General features: G+C 40.4%; 1 protein-coding gene across 3 annotated transcripts in view; it reads left to right on the top strand.

The window, feature by feature from the left end:
- The window catches only part of suclg2 (succinate-CoA ligase GDP-forming subunit beta), a 91,288-nt gene that overhangs the window by 23,110 nt on the left and 45,388 nt on the right, over positions 1-22,790 (top strand). For all 3 annotated transcript variants that reach the window (XR_006374562.1, XM_044166564.1, XM_044166573.1), the window contains exons 3-7: positions 13,095-13,194; positions 14,284-14,374; positions 16,112-16,264; positions 17,348-17,437; positions 18,948-19,044. Coding sequence is in view for 2 of the 3 variants with exons in the window: in XM_044166564.1 (XP_044022499.1) it covers positions 13,095-13,194; positions 14,284-14,374; positions 16,112-16,264; positions 17,348-17,437; positions 18,948-19,044 (531 nt within the window). In the remaining variant the exon portion in view is untranslated. The remainder of the gene's footprint in view (positions 1-13,094; positions 13,195-14,283; positions 14,375-16,111; positions 16,265-17,347; positions 17,438-18,947; positions 19,045-22,790) is intronic.

Below are 22,790 nucleotides of genomic sequence, written 5' to 3'. Positions count from 1 at the left end.
ATTTCTGTGGCCCCATACTGGGAGAGCCGTGCAGGGAGTTATTAGAAAGTCCAAAGTTTTTGTAATGTGTGCTCCACTGGGACACAGAGAGAATGGCCCTGTAACTCCTGCTGTCTGTCCAAAACTAGTGACCCATATCCACTATCTCATACCCAAGCTTTTAATTTTTGTGTTGTGTGTGTGACAGCCCAAGCACTAAGCTTTAGTTTTGAAGAATACACTTTTGGACCTTGAAGTTACATAACGTAACATAACATAATGCATATATATACAGTATATGTATGTATGTATGTATGTATGTGTGTATGTAAACACAGTATATAATGCAGGTTTTTCACAAACACCTGGTTGCTGTCTAGCACTTTTGAGATTTCAGGGCAAGTCCAGTAATGAATATAGATTTCGTCTTTGCCTTCGAAGCAGATATGCACGGCCATGCACATGCACACAAATATACACAGACATATACACATACCTGTGCCCTGCTACAGTCAAAGAGAATGTGATTATGCAGTCCACTTTGTGTGTCGCCCCCACTTGACAGATGCATCTGTTGAGCAAATCTTGATGGATTTTCAGTCTGAATTCTAAATCAAAACCACATCTTCCCTCCCCTTCCTTGCTGCGAGAGCCCTTCATGTCTGCCATGCCTGCTGCCTCCCCCAGCAATCATTCATTGACAAAGCGGCGATGGAAGAAAACATTGCTTTGGATTCTTATCTTCACCGCATGTTGAACCTGTGTGATGAATGGGAACAACATATACTCGTGTATATGAACACCTCATATCAGATGAGTTCAGAATATGTTGTCCTTCTTTACCATTGTCATCCTCCTGACTTTCCTTTAACAAATTGTGTTGCGATTACATTTTCTCTATCTTTTTGTTTTTGTTTCTGTTTCAGTTACCTTAATTTCTCCCACTCCTCATTCACCTCAGTTTACCTCTGCTGCTCTTCTTCACTTCTTTGTGCTTAGCACAGCCTCACTGCCAGAATGACAATTAACAGAGGTAGGAAGCATTTTAATTTATTTCACTCGGCTATGAATATTCAGTGTAAACAGAGCAGTTTTTATGCATGGCTGTCAAATCTCATGTGTGCTTATTAGAGGGATAGTTAGTTTGATATGTTGGCTTACTGAATAATAGCGAGCTACCTTGACATTAACTCATTAATGAGACGTGTGTGTGTGTGTGTGTGTGTGTGTGTGTGTGTGTGTACAGATTTGGTTATGCTTGTGCTTCTTGTGATGGTGTATGAGGGAGAGGGAAAGAAAGAGATCTATAGGATCTATTCATCTGATAAATGTGTCTCCATCAGTTTCAATCTGCCACGCATTGCTGTCTTAAGTTGGCATGCTTGAAAGCATTCAAAATGTAGTTGACTGAGGTAAACATCAGTTCCTGCATTGAAAACATTTTGTTGGCAATGCTTATATATAGTGGTTTATTTTTTAAAAAAAGGAGAGAGGCTCTTTTTTGGCTACTGGGGATCTTCAAGAGCCCTTAAAGCCAAGTCATTGAAGCTCACACTGTGTCTCAGATGATGTGTAAATAAAAGTATCTCAAGGCCAAGGACACTGTTGTGTGTATCTTAAAGTGATTGTTTTCAGTGTGCTAATTTAGTTGTTTGCTCTCAGACTGTGGCAGCTCAGACTCCCTCTGTCTCTCGCCTGTGATCTGCAAATTGAGACAGATCTCATTGTAAACCAGGAGCTAGCATCTTTCCACACAATACTGGCATAAAGTGTATTGCGACATGTCTGCTGTTTGTGTTGTTGTGCCAGTCTTCTCGGGGAGACCTAAGCATATGATATCTTGCATATTATGTCGGCCAAGTAGCCAGCTTCTGACAACATCAGACAATCTAGCACCCTCATCACAACTCTTCTAGTGTGTGGTGTGTTTTGTTTTTATACCGATGTTTAATTCAAAGCCAAAGTCAAATTTGTGTATGATAATATCAGTACACATTTTATTAAAAAATGACAATGGATCCTCGCGTAAAAATAAATTATTCATGTGTCCAGTTTGAAGTCAGATGCTGCATGGTGTACTGTATTTGCTGAAAGTAAAGCGTGAGGAGATTGCAACAACCCAACCTGCAGCAAAACAGCTGAGGAGTGGAGGCATGCACTAGCAAACGTAGGGATGGGTGAGATCATATGATCTCTCCTTTCATGAAATCCAGTGGTATGGGCTTCCCATTGTGCACCGAACGCAGAGGAAACTCACTGCACAGCAGCCTCTGCTGGATGGACTCCCAGACTCATCCACTGTGTTTCCCCATCACCAACAGTGGGGAGAGACATGGGATATACCAGACACAGAGCCAAGGGCTTGTTAGAAGGACCCAGTGGTATAGAAGACCAGGGCAGCTATAACTGTGACAACAACTGGAAGGACAGACAGGATGTTCAAGCCATAAAATCCTGCATATTTGTGCTTTGGTGTAGAGAAGAAGCTATATGTTTGTTTGTTTTTTTATCACTTTCCTTACTACAGGTGGAGGAAAAATGTTCAAGGCCGGTACTGTACCTGCACTGCAGTGTATTGCAGTTGCAGTTCTCTAACCACAGATGTATGTAGATCTGACTGACTAGAAATTAATGGTCAAACTCAGTGTATGCAGTGCAATAAAAGGTAATTTAGTACATTATTGCCTTTCCTCAGTTGTGAAAATATATGTGAGAAAAGGGTAGATATTTGATATTATTTTAAGTAAGTAAGTAATTTAAGTAAAATGTATGCATGACACATTAAGGTAAATGTGACTGTTTTAAAAAAAAAAGGTTACTTTTGACTCTTAGATTCACTTTTTGACATTAAAAAAGTATATTCCTAATATCAGTCTGGGTGTTTGCTTCAATTTATAAAATGTTCAGTTCTCAGTAGTGGTGATATATTAGAATTGTTTTTTAGTAAGGGTGTGAAATAAAATGCTTAAGTCACCTAAGATATCGCATAACACACATGCTCATACTTGGTGTGCCTCCACATTGTTTTTTGCTGGGTGATATCAACGGTTCTGCTTTCTCTGGCAGGGTGCAGAGAAGCATTTACACCTCCGACTGGGCCTGGCGCTGGTGTATGAGATCATCTAGAGAGTGCCATATGTTTCTTCACTAACCCAACACACTGCCTAGCCTGTACCATCTGTCATATGAACACTCTTCCCCACCATGGGCATCACCACAAGCCGTTCTGAGGACTTCCTTATCTGTGCGTGACGTTTGCATACCCGAGTCCTCCCTCATACTACCCTTTCCCCCATCCTGACTGGCCTATGTGGGGGTGTTCTGCTATGCTTCCTCAGTTTATTTAGTCACATCTTCTTTTGTTTTAACATGATATTAGATGATTAGATGATTGAGACCATTAGTATGGCAGCTGCAAAGCCCCACCTGTTTGTTGTGGGTGGAGACATTTTTAAGCATTGATGTCTACCACTGTTTCAGGGTAGACTCAATTGTTTAATGAACATGCAGGGATGTCACTTTTCATTTGAAACTGTAACTACCATTTGAACATGGGGAATTAAAAAAAAAAAAAAAAAAAGATCTGTAATGATCTGTCCATTATTCCAAATTGACACTGCATAACAGATCAGGCCTTGTACTCCAGCAGGGGGCATTTGTCACTCTGATATGTTGCAAACTCTGTTACCCCATCAGTAAACCAATGTAAGCTAGTATCGTTCTCTTTGTTAATGCAACATGGAGGAAACTAACAAGCCGTGCTGAATGGATAATCCATCTGAGAAGTTGTGTGGAAGCACTTTAGATTCAATGTAAAAATCATGGATAAAGGTAAAGCTGTTTGCTACCTTTTTAATAAGGCAACTGCATTACAGTGACATTAACATGCATCTGAAGTCACCTGTTAGCTTGTCACTCAAGTGAGGTAGCGGAGATCACAGCGAATGAACAGAACAACGTCTATCCTATAATATAGTACAGGATTAGGCTACGTAGGCTGCGTTCAAATTAATTTGAATCGATTGAACGTGATTGAAGTGTCAGTCAAACTTATGTTTAGTTGCATTTCATTTATTTCTCTAGCTTTAATGTGTTCATACCCAGTGACTTCCTGAAAGCTTGTACTGCAGATAGAGACAGCTACTAAACCAGCATGAGCATGACAAAGATTTGTCACAAAGAACTTTATTTGACCATAAATTATTAGTGCTATACATTTGATTGACTTTTTCCTAATCTAAAATGATATGAAATGCCTCTATACATGGTTATACACATGGTTGTTAATTTCTTTGGTATAAGACGTGCAGTGTAGAAGGACTTCACAAATCAAAAAGAGATTTTGAAGCCCTGTCGCGTAGTGATTTGCTACTGTGGCACATTAGCAGCTCATGCTTCAGTTCCTCTTTTATGTCATTGTGTCCCAACACTTGCTCAGTGATAAAGCCATTATCTGGATAATACTGGCCTAAATTGCATGTTTTATTAAGGCTATTCCATGCTTCATTGAGCAGTGAATTAGTAAGAAGCAATGCAGTGATATTTTTTCCCCATTGCTTTCCCTCTGTGTGCCTTTTTCTTTTGTATTCATTTGAGTTTGGTTAAAATTTTTGCCTACCTAGATTTAGATAAGTGTTGTATAAGACCTATGTCATTTGTCATCAATTATGCTTGGCTCTCTGTGTATGATATCAATCCTGTGTCATCAATGACTAAGAAAATGTTTGGACATACCCAACATTTTAATAATGTGTTGAATAAAAAAAGGAATGTAATGGCTGTACTATAAACCTTATGGACACACGGGATCCACTTTCTTTTCATCTAGGGACAGACAAATATATCTTACTGTCAAACATGGAACATGGTCAGACCTCTTCTCACTGTGCATCCCCTCCCTTCTCATTCACAGTCCCCACTAGAGCCGCATCGTGCACTTCAACACTTAAGCGCCTTTTAAGATCACTTTCATCTTCCCCTTTCAGAAAATGAGGCAGAGTCTCTGGTGAAAAGCGCTGACAGTAGCAGTTAGTGCTGCATAGAGTTGACTCAACCATGGCCCTTTCACTTATGTCTTTGTCTGAAGTAGTGAGGGATAAGACGACTCTCTTAGAGCTTTGTGCGTTTGTGTCCATATGTACACCAGCTGGAATCCGTGTCCTCTTCTCGCTGGTCTACTGGACAGAGGCCCCTGAGGCAACTGCTCATCTATTGAGGGAACTGATCTTACAGTGGGTTCTTGAACTTCAAAAGAATATGCAGCCTCAGTCTTATGCCTCAGGATATTGCACTTGTATTGTTGCCATCTTCATGCTCTTACTGCCTGACATTCCATTTCCATCAGCGAGCGGTTACCATTGCCATTACTCGACTCGACTTGCTTTTGGTACCAGGTACTTTTTGTTTTCCACTGCAGCTAGTACTCCCTCAATGTAGGCAGGATTCTTAGCTGATTGTCATAGCAATGCTGCCTGAGACTGCCGTGACATCATTTTCAACGCGACACACTCTCTGGATCCTTTCATCAGCGACCAAACAGAGGAACGTCTGCCCTTTGTCAATTGACCACGGCGTTGTTTTGCTGGCTGCCATTTTTTTTTAAATCTGGGTCGAGTGATTAAAGAATTGCAGCCGCTATTGATGGCCGGTTTGTGCAGGATGTCCCGTGTCGCACAAGTGACAATTCTAGTGACTCTTCTCTCTTACCAAACAGTGGTCTGCAGTGTTTTAACTCCACCTTTTAGTATTGTCAAGCCGTGCCGTACCATGCAACGGAAATGAGGCAATAGTGTCAGAGTTAGATGAGAAAGTGTTTGGTGGTTGCAGTCCTGCCATGGATTTGGGATTTTTTTGTGGCTATTTTTTACTTGGTTACTCAGCTGAAGAACCATCCAAGCAATGGCTTGCCAGCCAATTTCTTGTTTAATATTATCTTAATAATACCAGGACCGGGGGTCATGGAGGTCAGGATATTGATATAGCTCAACAATACGATTCTCTCCATCCATTGTGACAGCTCTAACATCACAGATGTGCTCTCACTGATATCAAGATACAGCAGTTTATGTACCAGTAACAATGTACCAGTTGAGGGGTCAAGCAAGAAAATTGACCTGTGTCATCTCAGGAAAATATGAGTTGTGTTGGTACTGAGTGTTTTTACTGTGTGTGCGGGTTTACATGGAAAAAATTATGGGTGGCTGTTTTCACACAGGTAGTTTACAGACATACATCAACAGACTTAAACTGCACATTTAAATGCGTAATTCAATTTGACCCTTTAACAGTCTTTGGCGTCTTTTGCACATATATTTTACTGTGCTCTAATGGTGTCAGACACTGTATGCAACACGTGTGACAACATTGTGTGAAAGAGGCTTATATTCAGACTTGATTAGTTTGTGTCTCGAGCCTTTGATTTACACTGAGATAACTTCTTTTTACACTACTGACATTTGGCCATTTTGTGTTTGACCACTTTGTACTCAGTACATACTCGGTACTCTGTCTTTGTGTCAACTGTACACTGCAAATGTGTAGTTAGCAAAAGAAAAAAGTTATACAATTATGGAATAATAGATTGTTTGACTTCACTTTGCTGTTCCTTGTTCATTTGTGTGGAAAATGTGGATATTACACTAGTTATATATACTTATGAGACTGATCTGGTCTGTGCGCACTAATAAAAGGAAATCACTTGACAAATTTACAACCATTAACCATGTTGCTGCTGTTTACGTGGCCAGGGTGTGAAACAAGTATTATGTTAATAACTTCTACATAAATGGTTTGAGTACATTTACATAGCTATTAACTGGTAATGTCAAGTCAAAACAGCTTTGCTCTTCCTTCTGCATTTTACCCACACATTCTGACCTTTCTCTTCTCTGCTTTAGCCCCTCTCTTTTTAGCCCTCTCACCTCTTATCTCTTTTCCGCTCCCTCCAATTTGTTCACTTTTTCTCTTTCATTCTCCCTTTATTTCAGTCTGTTGTTGCTCTCTTACTTATCCACTGTGTCTATAGTTCCTACCACCTCTCAATTTATGCCCCACCCTCCTGTAAAATAAACGTAGTACTACAGCAGTACCTCAGTGTCCTTGTTTGCCAGTTTGGTCACATTGTAGGGGAAATAAATGAGTGCAGGTAGTTAGCTGGATTGAACTGCAGGTATCTCTCCCTCACCACCCCACTCCCTGCAGGGCTCCCGCTGATGGACGGAACAGCTCTCGTCCCTTCAGAGGGCTGGCCTGTAAGACAGGAAGACAGATGTTAGTCTGCAGTTTTCCTGTCTCCACTACCTGCCAAGATAACACACACCCGATGAGAAGAGAAGATGCGGAGGTTCTGGTTTGTATCAGAAGGTTATCAACACGGCCCAGCGGCCCACTGACAAACACTGCACCAGCTTCATTCAGAAACACGGACTGAAGCACATAGACAATACAAGAGCTCAGGCACAGGCACACATGCCAGACACGCATTACGCTGGCCTCTCCAAGGAATTGTTGCCATCTCATATATTAGCTGGCTCTTAGGTCTCTCGTTTGGTAAGAAAAAGCCATGCATCTGAAATTGTCTTAACAGCTGTAAATAGGCTTTGCAGGGTAAAGCGGCCTGTCTCTCAAAGAGCTGATTTCTATAAGCAGCTTAGTGTTTCCACCTCCTCATTACGCACCCTAACCTATTCATGTTGTGGGTGAGATGTGGAATTATTTCTCACACATCCCATATCGTATTAGGATGATGCTAATGTGCCAGTAGAAGTGAACATGTACCCTATTATTTGTCAGGGTACTTTGCGTAAATGAAGGCTACCTACTCATGTTGGTATTACTTTGAGTTAAGAGTTCAGCAATAGGGATTGTACTAGTGGAGTAAAATGTACAAACATCATTGTGCTTTGTTGTAGGGACCTTCAACCATTAGGCACCCTTCATTATTCATATAGTAGAAATGGCATTGCAAGTAGTCCTCTTGCCCGACAGTGCATCAGCAGCAGCAGATGTTGGTAGCTTTTAAAATAATTTTGTCTGCTATTGTTCATGCTGAACTGATGAAAAATGTTCAGTCAATAATGAGAAGTGAGCAGCTCATGTTTGTGTAGACTCTTGTTCACTTAAGTCACTTTAAAATATTTTTATGGAGATTTTCTGGAACACTCTGTTGTCTGCAACCCAGAGGTAGTATTTTTCTAGTTAACTGTCTCATGATGTGACTTGATACAAGTAAAGGTCTTTGCATGGGCTTCGTTCTCAAACAAATGACTCCCCCTACAGATATCCCTGTGGTCATTTAGCACCCATCATTCCACAACACCATTATCATTATCGTCACCCCTCTGGTTGTATGGCAGTGAAAAACTCTCAGCCAGGGGTTTGAACTGCACCTCTCTGTCAGGAGACCAGGGCCATCTCAGGATGTCATTAGAAGTGCTGTCTACCTCTGAAAGCCAGGTGGACTTGTCCTCTAATGAGGACTCGGCAGTCATGCAAGTGGTGACTGGAGGAGGTGTCACACAGAGGTGCCACTGTCGGACCGGGACGCTCCACTAAGTAGCACTGAGATGCCATCATTAGAGGCAGAGACGGACACAGGGACGGTGGGCTTAACCAGACAAGACAGTGAGATGGTAATAATGGATTTAGTTGTAGCGAACAAAGAGGTCAAATTGTTATCTGTCACTTTTTTTGTGTCTAAATCTGTTTGTTTCTCCCTTGTTATACAATTCCCAACATTTGGTCTTACAGACGTGCCAGTAGCAAGAGGACTTTGTAGAGAGGGTTGGGATTTAGCAATGTTTGTTGACTTTTCAACCTCATCTGAACAGGAAAACCTATTTAGCTTTAAGAATTCCAAGGTCATTACATGTCAAGTTGGATGAAAAACTGAAGGTTTTACTTTCCTTTTGGTTCACCTGCCATCATTGCATGAATGGAGAACCATTTTCTGTCTGACCTTTTCACAGTCTGGCAGAACTGGAAATGGTAAAAGTTTATGGAAAGCTGAACTTGTTGAAGATAATACCAGCGTTACTGCTGTGGTTAAACAACATCATCACACAAGGAGTCTAAACATTAAACAGTGACCTGTTCCATTTACTGGACCTGCCGGTGCCAAAGTGTAATTAAAACATAATGTTTTGGCAAGGTTATTACACTGAACATTGTACAGAAGTAAGTGTTGGCCTAACTTTACCTTTTTATACACATGCAAGGAAAAAGAGCATGTGCATATTCAGTTTTCTGCTTATGCAATTAGTAAAGCTTATTGAGCTTTACTAATTGAGCTCTGTTTTAAGTCATTAATATCCTGCATTGCCTATGGTACTTTTCGCTATAGTAGGTTATGAGTTTATTGTTCCCAATATAAGTGAGACATGGATGTGACACAGAGCCCTGTGGCGAAGTCAGTGCTCCAATAGCTTTCTTTTGTTATCAGTATGCAGTTGACAACATAATTTAAGTTATTTAAAGACAGGCCATGTGCCACTAGATGGAAGCAAATGGAAGGACAGATTGTTGTTCTTTATTTATAGTACTGAAATACCCCTGAATTATGAATTATATTTCAGCTGCTTGGAACAAATTGCAAAAAATACTGTGAAAAACTGTTTTAATGGTCTTGAAGACTGACATTTAAGACTAATTTCCGCCTGTTTGGCAGCAATCAACACTCATCATAACGAGGAGGTGTACTGCCATGATGAGCACAGATGCTGACGGTTGAGAGGTCTTTCGTTTTTTTCCCCTTCCCTTTAGTGTTAATGGCATTTATCCATAGGAAGGCTCAAGCTCTCTGTGGTGTTTGATTGTGGCTGTGTGTGCTTGTGTTTGTTTTCTCCTCCCTCCCAAGAGTTTGATTAGTCTTCTCCATTTAGCCGCCACATTACTTTCATTACAGCACACATGCACGCTGGGGAGGGCCTTCCTGATCTTTTTCTCTCACCATGCAGATGGTAGCCACATCTTACTCTCTCTGGATTGGCGTAGAGCCTACATCTGTCCCTTGCCATCCAGCATCCCCTTTATGGCACAGCCTTGAAGGCTTAATTAAATATCAGACAAAAGCTAACTCTGCTGCTGGCCACCCATGGGCTACCTGGAAAGGGACGAGGGGTGAGAAGAGAATAGGCCTTTCAAAAGTGCACAGAAAGAAAGGGGGTGAACGAGACACAGATTGTAGGCGAACATCCTCTTTGCCAGCTGTTGTCACTGGCAGACTGGGAGTTGATTTGCACTCATTACTGGGAAATGAGTAAGGCCTGAGGACGATGACCGCATTACTGCATGTGATGTGATTGGAGATGTTGTGCGATGTTAATCTCCTCCCCTGTGTCCCCAAGATGTAGAAAATAAATGGAGATGAAAATCTTTCTCCGATACAAATAGTAAGCGGAGAACTGATTATGCAACCACGGCTCCCTCCCCCCAAGAAAAGAGTTTTCATTCAACTAATATCCAAACCACTTTCTGCAGGAGGTATTTCTAATTATTGTGGCTGCAACAAGTAAAGAAATTATTTGTTATGCATCCAGTGCATATTCACTCGGCGTATTTTGCACTCACGGTAATGGAAACATACTTTCAAGGAAGCATCTTGGACAGAATGTACACCATATTGCAGTCTGTTAGATCATACTCAGAATGCTATGTGTGTCACCCTTCATTAGCATGACCTCTCAGTTTACAGATTTAATAATGCATTTTTTCACTGTATGAACACCTGAAGCTCTGACTCTCCCAACAGTGCTCGCTGGTGTCTTTACTGATTAACTTCAGACATGTGCCCTTCTTTCCCCTTGGTTCATCGCAGTGTCTGGGTCGAACATAAAAGCATGACTTGTCTCTGATTTTACATACTACTACTGCTTTTCCGTCCACTTCCCACTCTGCTCTGCACTCATTAGGGACCAGCCTTTGTCTGAGTGTTAGAGGCCATCTCATGTCTGTCATACTACCAGATAATGGTCGCCCTGCTCTTTACCATTCACCATGTTCACTGTGATCTTTGAGGACATCATTATCCTCTCCATGTATTTCAACAGAGTGGTGTTTCAATTTTAACCAGAGAATTTGCTATGATTCTACAGATTTTTTTTCATTCTGTGAGAATGGTACAGCATACCTTTTTTGTCTTTGCGTCCTTGAGATGCAGTGTGAATGCATTTTATCACATTAGATCTTTTGTTCTTCTCGTTTTCTTTCTTCTTTTATAAAGTTTCCTCTTGTAATCAGCACATTGCTCCTTCAGTGCCCATTCATAATCGCTGATATTACTACAATATCTTGTTGTGTGCCGCATAATAAGCAGGTTTTCTATCAATTACTAGTGCAGCAGGAATGAACACCTGCCTCGTTCTCACTCCATTACCTTCCCTGGCACATTACATGCCTTTTAATATATTTAATATACCTTCACTTTAAAACCATATCTTGCTTTTTTTTTTTTTTTTAAATCCTCATCAATGTGTCAATACTCTTACCTTTCTCCACACCTCAAACAATGCAATCTCCCTATTGGGCTACATCTTTGTTCTTCCACTTGTTCCTTTTTTTCTTCTTTAAAGCAAAAGTAATTTCCTCTGTGCCGTCCCTCTCCACTGCACATGCCCGCAGGATACCCTATTTCATCTTGCTTTGAACTCTTTTTAATTTTGCGCAGTAGCAGTTTTTTATTAACATATTTATTCATTTATGACTCCTCTCAAAGCCCTTTGCATATGAGCACACCTTTATTCTCTCATTCTCTCTCTCTCTCTCTTTCTCCCCTATCAGCATTCAACTCGACACAGAGAACGGGCCTCACTAATGCAGTGTTAGTTTAATCCCTGCCACCCTGTCAGAGGCTATTTTCTCTGGGTCCTTTTCTTACTACAGCAGCAGTGAGCACAGCCAGAGTTTTTAGGCTCTCTCGGCTCACCAGCTCCTGTCTAGATGTTCTCCAACCTGCTCATAGAGCTCAGTTGTTTTTTTGTTTTTTTTTTACACAGTCAAGGGGGAGGAGCCTGTCTCCAGCATTCAAGGTCAAGGTGTCTTTCTAGCCATCGCACGGCGGATCATCCTCTTCCACTCTCCCTACCACCCACTTCCCACCTAATGGCAGCCACCTGTCAATGGCTGAACTCCCCCACCTAGATAATAATAACCTAGCCAGAGACCATCTTTCATCATGTGTCCTCGCTCCATTTGAATAGAGGGAGATTGTGGGCAGGATGCTGAATAGACAGCTGAGGGGCCTCCTCCTGATGTGCGAGTTCTTGCAAGGTGGCAGTGACAGCAAAGGTTATGCAGGGTGGTTATATAATTGGAGCAAGGTCATGTTAAAGTTCCCAACAGTTGTGCAGTTGCTTATTTCCCTTCTTGCACTGAGATTGTAACCAGATGCCAGTAGTAAGGAAACACATCAATGGAACACTTAGAGGGGATATAGTATTTGGGTGGTATGTTTAGCCATGCTAGCAGCATGGTTCTAAGGATAGCAATGTTGGTCTGTTGGTCAGTCCACCACTTTGGTCAGGACTGAAATATCTCTAAAACTACTGGATGGATTACCTTGAAAGTTTGTACAGACATACAGTACATGTTCCCGAGTAGCCTACTGACTTTGGTGATCCTTTGACTTTTCAAATAGCACCACCAACAAGGTCAAAGTTATCACTTACCCAGTGAAATATCTCTATCTGCTAACGTCAGCATGTTAGCATGCTGACGTTAGCATTAGCATTCGCTCTATTGTGCAGCCTGACAGAGTTGCTAGCATGGCTCAAGACTCTTACGTCGTTGTTTGGAGGATCTTTTATGTACATTTCAATATAGGTACAGTAATTCCTGTAATACAGTGTAATTATTTTCCTAGTGGATGGGTGCTGAACTCCGGAGTGTAAACTTTCTTTCCTTGCTGACGTAATCCCTATTTTTTTCACATATCACACTCACCTCTCTCTTTTCCTCTTCCCCTCCTTCCTTCAATCAGATAGACAGATAAGTGGCAAACTCAAGGGGGCATTCAAGGTGCTGAGCTTATATCTTAAGTGCTCTGTCTCTCTTTATCTGTCTTTCTTTCCCTCCTGTTGTCTCTCTCTCTCTCTCTCAATCCATCTCTCTATGTCTTTCAGATGCCAAGGAGATTGTGCTGAAAGCTCAGATTTTGGCCGGTGGCAGAGGCAAGGGTGTGTTTGACAGTGGCCTTAAAGGTGGAGTGCACTTAACTAAGAAGTAAGTATGCCCCTATGTGAATTTAAAACTGTGAGGTACTGTAGGAGATAGATTCATATTATTTCTCCTACGACAGCGGCTTTTAGAGTGAACAGGCTCAAAGAGCTCTCTGAAGATGCTCCCTAGGCACAGAAACAGTCAAGATTACTTGCGCTACAAATAAACAGTTTTTCTTTCTTCCAGTGTCTCGTTTTCGAATAACTACCCTCAATTAAATGTTGAAAAAGTGATTTTAAGGTCAACAGAAGCGTTATGCACCCCATACTGAGTTTTCCTCTCTCAGGTTGATTGGGTTTTATGCTGCTCCTGAGGTTTATTTTGTTCTAGCTTAGCATTACAAAGTGTGATGGGTGTATTCCTCCGATGAAGGCTCACACTCGTACATTTTTCAAAAGGCTAAACAACAACTTGAAAGAGCTTTTCTTTGCTCAGGCACTGCATTTCCCTCTACCACGTTTTCATGTACAGTGCTATCTTTTTAGTAAAGATACCTACCACTTACTGCCGCCTTAAAGGCAAAAACATGATTTATGACAATTGTCCTAGACATGTATCATCGGCACCCTACTTCAGAGTTCGGAATGGCTGGAAACTTTTTCAAAGTGAGATATGCTGAAGTTCATCATCCCCAGACAGTGGCATGAGTGCACAGTTCACCTTCCTCTAATCTATCAAAGGTTGAGTACAACCCCTGGCTTCATTTCTATTCACTTACAAAACCAGAGCAGGCTTACAGAAGCAGCCCCGGTATGCAGGCTGCTTTTAAACAGAGAGAATAAGTAGAGGTTCATTCACAGCATGTAGATGTACCAAAGTGTCTCCAAACGTGTCTCCGCTTTGTCATACTATATTGCATTAATGCCCAGAAAATGCTGAGGCATATCTCTCTCTTCAGCTGAACAAAACGTTGGAGGAATAAAGAAATACTACTTATTCATGTTGTTGTTTAATAATAACTTAGTATACTGTCAGTTTGCCTGCTTTTCTCATCTTTCATTTTGTAAGTGTATGCTTTTCAGTGATTTTTAAAAAAATTAAGACTGTTGGTTAAAAAAGGATAATGTTTGACCTGTAACCTCTCTCCTTCAGCCCTGCGGTGGTTGGTGAACTGGCCAATAAGATGCTGGGTTTCAACCTGACTACCAAACAGACACCGAAAGATGGAGTGAAAGTGAAAACGGTGAGCCACTGTGCAGACTGAAGGAAAGAACGATATACTTTGCTCTTTCTTCTTTTTTTCTGACCTCATTTCAAGGCATTTTGAGTCCAGTAATGCAGTTCTGTAAAATTAATGACTGTGAAGGCAGTCTGGCTCTACGGTTTTTGTTTTTTTCCGCTAGGTTTAAATAGTAGCTGTCCACTGTTGTTTACTGTGGGTTTGCGCTGGCTGGTGTTATGGCTCATTGCATAAATTGAACTGGGTCCACTGTGAATTTAAAGTGTTTGGTAAACAACTGTTTCTATGTGCCACTAACAAGCAGGAATATAATTTTCTCTACTCGCATGCTGCATGCAGTACCTCTTCAAAACAGACATTTCCAGGTGATGAAGCCTTCTCAGTCTGTGACTTGTGTGTGGGTCCCGCTCTCTTTCTTTGTCTCTCCTCATTGCTGTTTACCCCTGCCACCCCCCCACTCCACCAACTCCTGCTCCTACTGCAGAGTTTAGGTGGAATCCAGTGAGTGTCACACTTGTCATTTTTATAAAAAGCACCTGCAGACCAGGAAGTTCACAAGCTCAAAATTAACAAATTAAAAGGCAAACAAACAACAAAATAAACAGAACAAAGCTTGAATTAGATGTGAGCGAGAGGAGATGTGACCTCCAGTTGGCCATCTAATTGTCTTATCAAGAACATCCTCTGAAATCAGCCCTGGCAAGAGCAGCCGTTGACTGATCTGAAGGATCGAGTACAGTAACAGTGTAGTCACAACCTGGCCTGTCAGATGACAGCCAGAGCTTAGCTGTCAACCTGCCAATGAAGCTCACATCAACCCTCAACCCATACTGCACCACAGAGCAGAGAACACCACAGGCTAAGGGGCAGCACTTCAGCATCTACATGGATTTGCTGTCATGGATAGAGATACACTGATAGAGATATGAGGAGAGAAGATAAAGGAAGATGAGACAAGGGGTGTAAAAGATGGTGGTGGAAGAAGACTGTAGGAGACTAAAACAGTTACAGGGTTTGAGGGGAAAAGGAAAGAACAAGACGGTGGGAAAAGAATATGTTTAGTTTGAGTGAAGAATCAGGCTACAAGTCAAACGACAGGGAACTTAAGAGAACGTTTGAGTGACTGGAGAAGACAACATTTGGACAAGGAGATAGGGCTCCTATCTGTTAACACATGGAGGGTAGAGAAGGCTATCCATCCTCATTCGCTGGGCGATAGGGTGGAAGCAGAACACAAGGGCTGTGCTTGTTTAAACAAACACCCCATCCAGAAAACCTGCTGTCCATTAACCACCACACAGCTGATAGTTTCCTGTCAGTTTTTTTTTCCAAAAGAGCCTCATAGCTTGCTTCCTGTTTCTGCTTATCTGCCGGACTCCAAACATTAAGTTCCTCTCTATTTGCGTCCCTTTCTCTCTTTCACAGCATATGAGATTTTCTCAGAACTATGCTTCATAGATTCTGCCAATCTATGGACACTGCTTATTTGCCTGTGTTCTATTGTGTTCAATCTAGTATTGAACATTGTGAACCTTTTTTAAAAATGCACTGTAATGTAAAAATGCAAGTTTGCAAAGGTTTGTCAAATACTAGGGGGAAGTACAGATAAATCAAATGTGATTTTTTTTTTTTTTTTTATATAGGCTACAGTAGGAACCCTTTACGTGATTATGAAGTCAATTTGGTGTTGTAGCCACATTTCTCCATCAGCCATTCTTTCTCCTGCTGTGCCATGTCCAGGTGATGGTTGCTGAGGCCTTGGACATTAGCAGGGAGACCTACTTTGCCATTCTGATGGACCGCTCCTGTAATGGTCCTGTCATGGTGGGAAGCCCCCAGGGAGGTATGGATATCGAGGAGGTAGCCGCCAGAACCCCAGAACTCATCTTTAAGGTATATGATTTGTGGTTTATACCCATCACTACATTATCAAAAGAAAGGAATAAGAAAATGAAATTTATCTGCCTCACAAACAACGCAGAAGTTGAAATCGATTGATCTTGCCCGGCACAATGGAACTCTTTAAAAAGTGCAAACCCCTCGCCATCTTTGCTTGAAGATCTTACTCTATAATTGACAAAAGTTTAATTTGGCTTGAAATCATGCCAGGAATGAATTGCCCAGTGGGTCTTACAGATAGAAGCTGTGCTTGTTTGTATTTTCTGCTAATTCAATTAAATATATTGTCTGCAGCAGCTGAACATGACGCACATATACAGCAATACACTGAAGCTAAACATGAACAGATACACACAAACAGCCTTCTGTGTTTTATATTGCTATTAATTACATTCCATTTACAGAACTTAAATCACTGAAGTCAGTTGGCTACTTGGCAACAGGTCCTTGTCATTGCTAACAGATGTACAATTTAAGCATTACAGATGGAGTTTGCCTGCATTTCCTATTGTTATATATCTTTCTTTTGCTATAGTCTACAGATGTTAGAACAGATTGTAAAGATCCTGCTGAGATTTATGTCATTTATTATTTTCACCGAAGATTTCACATTGTATAAGCAATACACAGCTGTGGTGTTGCTATCTAACACAGATGATAGCGCAGTACACCCTTCACACATCTCATTAAAATCTATATGGTCCAGACCTAGAATATACAGAATTGGTTCATACCAGCTAACGACAGCTGCTGTTTTATACTTTATTTTCTTCACCACTAAGTACCCTGAAATCCTTCATCCATTTTTATAATTATGAAAAAAGTTAAGAGAGCTTCTCTCTATCTGAAAGTCAAAGATACGAGTGTCTGATGATCATAAGTCTATCGTTTCGTCCAGTCTCCCTTTTCTCCATGTCTGGCAGCTTTCCACTACTTAATTATGATGTCAGCAGTTTAATATGAACATCCGCTTTGTATCAAATTATAGCCCAGTGTTTGAGCCTCTTGTTCTCTCTCACTCCCTTAATCTATTTGTTTCTCTCCCTCTCTCTTTCACTTTCGCTGCAAATCTTATAGGAAGTCATAGATATATTTGAAGGTGTGCGAGACGACCAGGCACTTCGCATGGCAGCTAATTTGGGTTTCAAAGGACCTCTGCAGAGACAGGTAATGGGCACACTGAAGGCTTTAAAGCACAATGCAAAGAAGGGGCAGAAAGATCGATGATGCTCTCACACATATATACAGACACAGATGTATCCTCATTCACAAACAGTCCAGACTTTGGCTATTATTAGTTTTCTAGAGGCAATTTGCGAAGTGTTATTACACTACACTCACTTGCCAGGTGGTCTATTGTCATATTTGGCAGTGACGCACAGCGCTGTTCCAGGCTGAGGGAGCTGACATCACTAATGGTACCATTATTTGATAGAACATCCCATTGATTTTGTGAGTGAATCATGCAGTAGGAAACAAATGCATCTGAATGGGCAACCTATAATTTTGAGGACATTGAAACATTTTTTCTTGTCTCCTCAAGTTTTACAAATCTTCAAGTAGCATTGGCTAGTAAAATGAGGCCACGAAAATAACAGCACAGAAACAACCCAAGTTCACATTCAGAATTGGGTATGTGTGCTAAGATGTAGAGTTCATTTCAAAGCCATTTGTCTCTTGGCATCAGATCACTAATTTGTTTTCTTTTCCACAGGCACCGTGGCATGAGAAATCAGATTAGCTCAGAATCTTAACACATGGAATACGTATATATCAGCCAAGTGAATCTGCTTCTGAGAAGCAAGCTGAGAGTCAACGATGTTCAAGCTTTGGTTGCATCCCAGTGCATTTGATCCTTTTTTGCAGGATACTGAATGGGCATTGATTTTAAACAGGCAAGGAGAGAAATAGAAAGTGACTAGTTAAGTGTCTGCATTGTCAGTATGCTTTCCCTTGGTTGCTGTGAGTCAGCTTTCAGACTGTTTAATTTGGAGATAATTACAGATCTTCTAAAATACCTTTAATATCTTGAATAAGTCTATGGGATGTCAGGATCTTTGTGTAGATGCAAGTGTGTGTGTGCATGCCTATACTGGTTGTGTGTGTGACAGAAACAAGTAAGTGAGATTGGTGGACTGTGTCTGGATCTGTGCTTTGAGAAGTCTTTCAACGCTATTTCAAGCTGTCTTCATTACTAAAGAACAGTTGCAGCAATAGAGGTATCAATTGAGATCCTTTTAAAATGGGGATTTTGACAGTGATGATTTAAGTGCTTTTTGCTGTATTCACTGGCTGAATTCATCTTTTGCCCATACACTGCTTTAAATCCTATATGAAAACAGCAATAACAAAAAAAAGCACGTTTGGATACTGCAGCCAGGTGAAATTTACTGAAATGTGCATTATAATGTTAAATTAATATGTAACTACATTAGATCAAAGTGGGCTTGTATGTGTAATTAATCTCCTATTTGCCACTCGTCACAGAAAAGTGAAAAACATTTTCCCTTTCAGCACAGAGACATACACACGCATGCAAAACAAACTCAGACAGTGTGATGTTGAAGGTGATTTGCAATGTTTTATGTAGCCTGCGTGGGAGGCTGAGTGGCCTTGGCGGGGCCGGCTGCTCCGAGCCGAACCATCATGTAATTACTGTCCTATGTGGACTTCGTAGGCAGCAGATCAGATTAAGAAGCTCTATGATCTGTTCCTGAAAGTCGACGCCACTCAAGTTGAAGTCAATCCTCTTGGAGAGACTCCCGAAGGACAAGGTACCTTAGAAAATGCCTGTCTTTGTGTGTGTGTGTTGACTTGGCCTCTGGCTTTGTGTGTGCATTATTTGTGTCCGTGCATGTCCCTGCATGTGCTTTTTCCTGTCATTAACTGTCCCTAAATCATGTTAAACATCTGTAATCATTTTAACACTTTAAATAGAGGAGTCTACATTTTTTCATGAACATGCAGCCACCTATTACTCACTGACTGTGGGATTCAGGCACACTATCTCCTTGGGTCTGAATGCATGTAAGAATATGAAGAGTAACTGCAACACATTGACATCAGTTTCTTGTCATTATTGCTGTGTCTGGATCAAAATCCAAATGGCTTCAGGGAGCAGAGCTTTCCATATTCATAGGATGTTGACGTTTGTTGATGATTCCTAGTTGTTGATGATTAACTAGAGGTGTACAGTCTATCAACTAGTAATGAGGAGCTACAATGAGGAATGAGCAGCTACAGACACATCAGTCATTTACTCCACGGTCGCCAAAGAGTATCCACTCAAGGATACTCAATGAATATGAATTAATTTTACATACTGTATACATACTGTATATCAGCAGGCCTTAAAAGTGATTGAAATTACTTACATTTGAACTGGTTTTTATTTCAGTGTTAACATTTTTCTTTTTTTTTAAATTAGAATTAGTCTAACTCTTCAGCAGCAAAATCTGGAGTTTTGATAGCTTATAAACCCTAAGCTAACTTAATGCTTAATGTAACGTAACTGTTGGAAAATGAGCTGTTTGAGCTTTGTATCTTGGCATTAAAAAAAAGAATCAGGTAAATCCTAGCTCTTACATAAAGTCCTATTCAAAAATCAATAATTGTTAGATTTATCACACCATTCACTTTTGTGCCCTAAAAAAGCTTTTTTTCAAATATGCTAGTTGTAAATCTACCTTATTCTGAGAGTTGACAATGAGCTGAACCAAAAATACTTCCATACACCAGCCTGGAATATTTCTGTTAGGAGAGAGAAATGTAGTCCCTTTGAAAATAAAATAAATTGAAAGGTTAGGAAATGATCATCCTCAATTCACTGCCTTTAAAGTAATGCATCTTAGCCTATTACATGTTCATTCTATTGAAATTAATTAATTAAATTCAGGATAAATGTGTTGTGTAGTCGTGCAATAAATAATGTCTCTATTACTAGTCAACTCTTAGTACTTCAAATAGAAATTGTCACAGTGAGACTGAAGTCTAAAGTCAGACCTTCAGCTCATCATTGTTATGCTGTAAAAGCTGTGTAAAATAGTGGTACTACTGTTAGATTAATGGAGGTCTAAATGGGCAGTTGGCCTTTCTCAACAAGTGACAGTCTCTGTTGTACCGCATTAAAAACAAGTTTTCCATTTTCTCATCACTTGTCAGCTTAAACCTTCCCACATGATTTGTCCAAAACACATAGATTTTTTTTTAATATCTGGTCTTTAAAAACATCTTTAAAGGTATTGAATGCAACTGAATACAACTTACATGGCCTGCTTTTCTAAATTGTCTGAAAAATAGAAAAGCTGGAACAGTTGATTCTAAACAGTTGATTCTCAACAGTGTGTGTTCTCTCTTTGGGGGCGATTCTGCAGTTTGAAGCTGATAGGCTTCTTATGTGTCAAATGATAGTTTGCATATATATTTGGATCACTGTTTACCATAGCTATGGGTCCAGCTTCAATTCATGGGCTCAAAGCCTGCCTCAGTCCACTTTCTATAGTCTTTGCATGTGGTTTTCTTCTCTCCCTGTCTTAAATGTTCCTTGATAGATGAAAACACTTGAATTCACAAAGAAAAACAGAGAGATGGTAAATTTCAGTCCCCCATTGTCACTTAACACAATAAATTGACACATGACACAAATAGAGGTTAGCAGGTTACGATTTTAAATGCTCATCATGCAGATGAGAAAGACATTATACAGAGTCACGAAGCATATTCTAGCTGTTGTGATGCTGCTTTTGTTGAACTTGTACTGAACCTTCTCCCAAAGATATGAGGGCTTGTCTTGTCTGTAGCGCTGAACACAGATTGACTGTGATGTGTCCTATCGAGACTTATTATAACACACTGAAGATGCATCTTTTCTTTGATGTTATTTAGTCTCCTCAAAAACAGATTCTTGTTCAAAGTATGCTTTATCAAAGATTGACAAGAGAAGTTTGCTGTTTCATGATTTCTTATGAATATTAATGAACAAAATGACTCCTTTCTAACGGTGGATTTTTACTGAGAGGTATGAGTTTCCTTTTCTACCAGCAGTAGGAGGCAATGGCTGTGATTGAGGCAGGCTTTGTAGACAAGCTTCACATTAAAATCGACTCATTCTTTGGTTCGATTTGTTCACATGTCACAAGGGAGCGTAGCTATTTTCCAGCAGCCATTCAACAGACGTGTATTAGAAAGGAAAATTTCTCAAGGGTGGAAAATTTGTATTTTTTGTTTCATTTGATAATAGCTGAATTCATTTTGCAGATGGACTGCAATAATAGATGTGTCAAAACAAAAACAAAAGGAATTGTGGAGTGGGTGTGCTACTTTACCTGGAAGACACAGTATATGTCTATTCCCCAGTCCCAGGAGAGTCTGCCTGCTGAATGTGCTCTGTATCTATGTATGTGTTTTGTTTATGTTTCTCTTTGTCTTTATGTCACTCCTAAAGCCAATTCCCATGTTTCTATACTTTACCTTTTCTTACTGTTACACGTGGGTTATCTGGCTGTCTGTTTACCTGCAATGTACCATTCATTAGAAAAGCTGATGCTGAAGGTTTTATAGACATGACCGTAGTTTCTCTTAAAACCATAATAGTTATATTTTTAATGGTTGAAAGTTTACAAGCTGTCCTTGGTATGGGTAGACAAGTACATAAGTGTACAGTTAGTTATAAAAACTCTCAATCCAGACTCAAACTCTAAACTCAAATACCTTCAACACTCACAGGTTATTGAACCGAGCCAATTACTGATGTCTAAAAGATGAATTAATAACAGATCCCAGCTTGCTAAGAACTAGCTGGAATTTCATTTCTTTAAATGAATAGTTTGATATTATGGGAAATACGCTTATTTACCACTCTCACATTTGTATGGTTGATATGGTTGAGCTATAGCTTAGCACAAAGACAGTTGCAGTTATACATTTCTTGGCCATGCACAGTGATTTCCTCAAGTCTCTGCTGGTTGCTTGGCAACTTCACGTCAACGACAAGACAAAGCTGACTGTGCCCAACCAAGAAGTAGTCTGGCACATGCACGTAAAACTGCAATGTGTAGGTTTTACACTTAAGTTTTTGCATGAATCAAACAAACAAGATTTTTACTTAATGAGCTTTAAAGGTGCTGGTTGGCTGATTTTGTTACCTTTGGGCATGGTGTTTCCCCGTTTCCAGTCTTTATGCTTCTAAACTAAGTCTCAGCAAGAAAGCGAATAAGCGCCCTTCCTAAAAATGCCCAAGTACTCCTTTTAAGTTACAGTCACTATTAAAGTGGTGTTGTGTGTACAAAAAGCCCTTAGACTAATTTATTACATTTTTTGCATGCTATTTTTCCAGGTAGCTTCATGAGTGTGGTCTCTTTGAAATGTAAAGGAAATATCCATTTGCTATAATGGTTTATCCCATAGAGGCAGTGTCAAAATAATGAAATAATTAAGACCAGTAGGCCGAAGGGACACCCCTCAGTTCATTAATTTCAGGTTTTAGAAATTATAATTAGTTGGCTTTTTATGTCTGAAGTCC

This window comes from Siniperca chuatsi, linkage group LG2 (genome assembly GCF_020085105.1).
Source record: "Siniperca chuatsi isolate FFG_IHB_CAS linkage group LG2, ASM2008510v1, whole genome shotgun sequence".
Taxonomy (NCBI): Eukaryota; Metazoa; Chordata; class Actinopteri; order Centrarchiformes; family Sinipercidae; genus Siniperca; species Siniperca chuatsi.
This window is presented reverse-complemented; position numbering and strand designations above follow the sequence as displayed.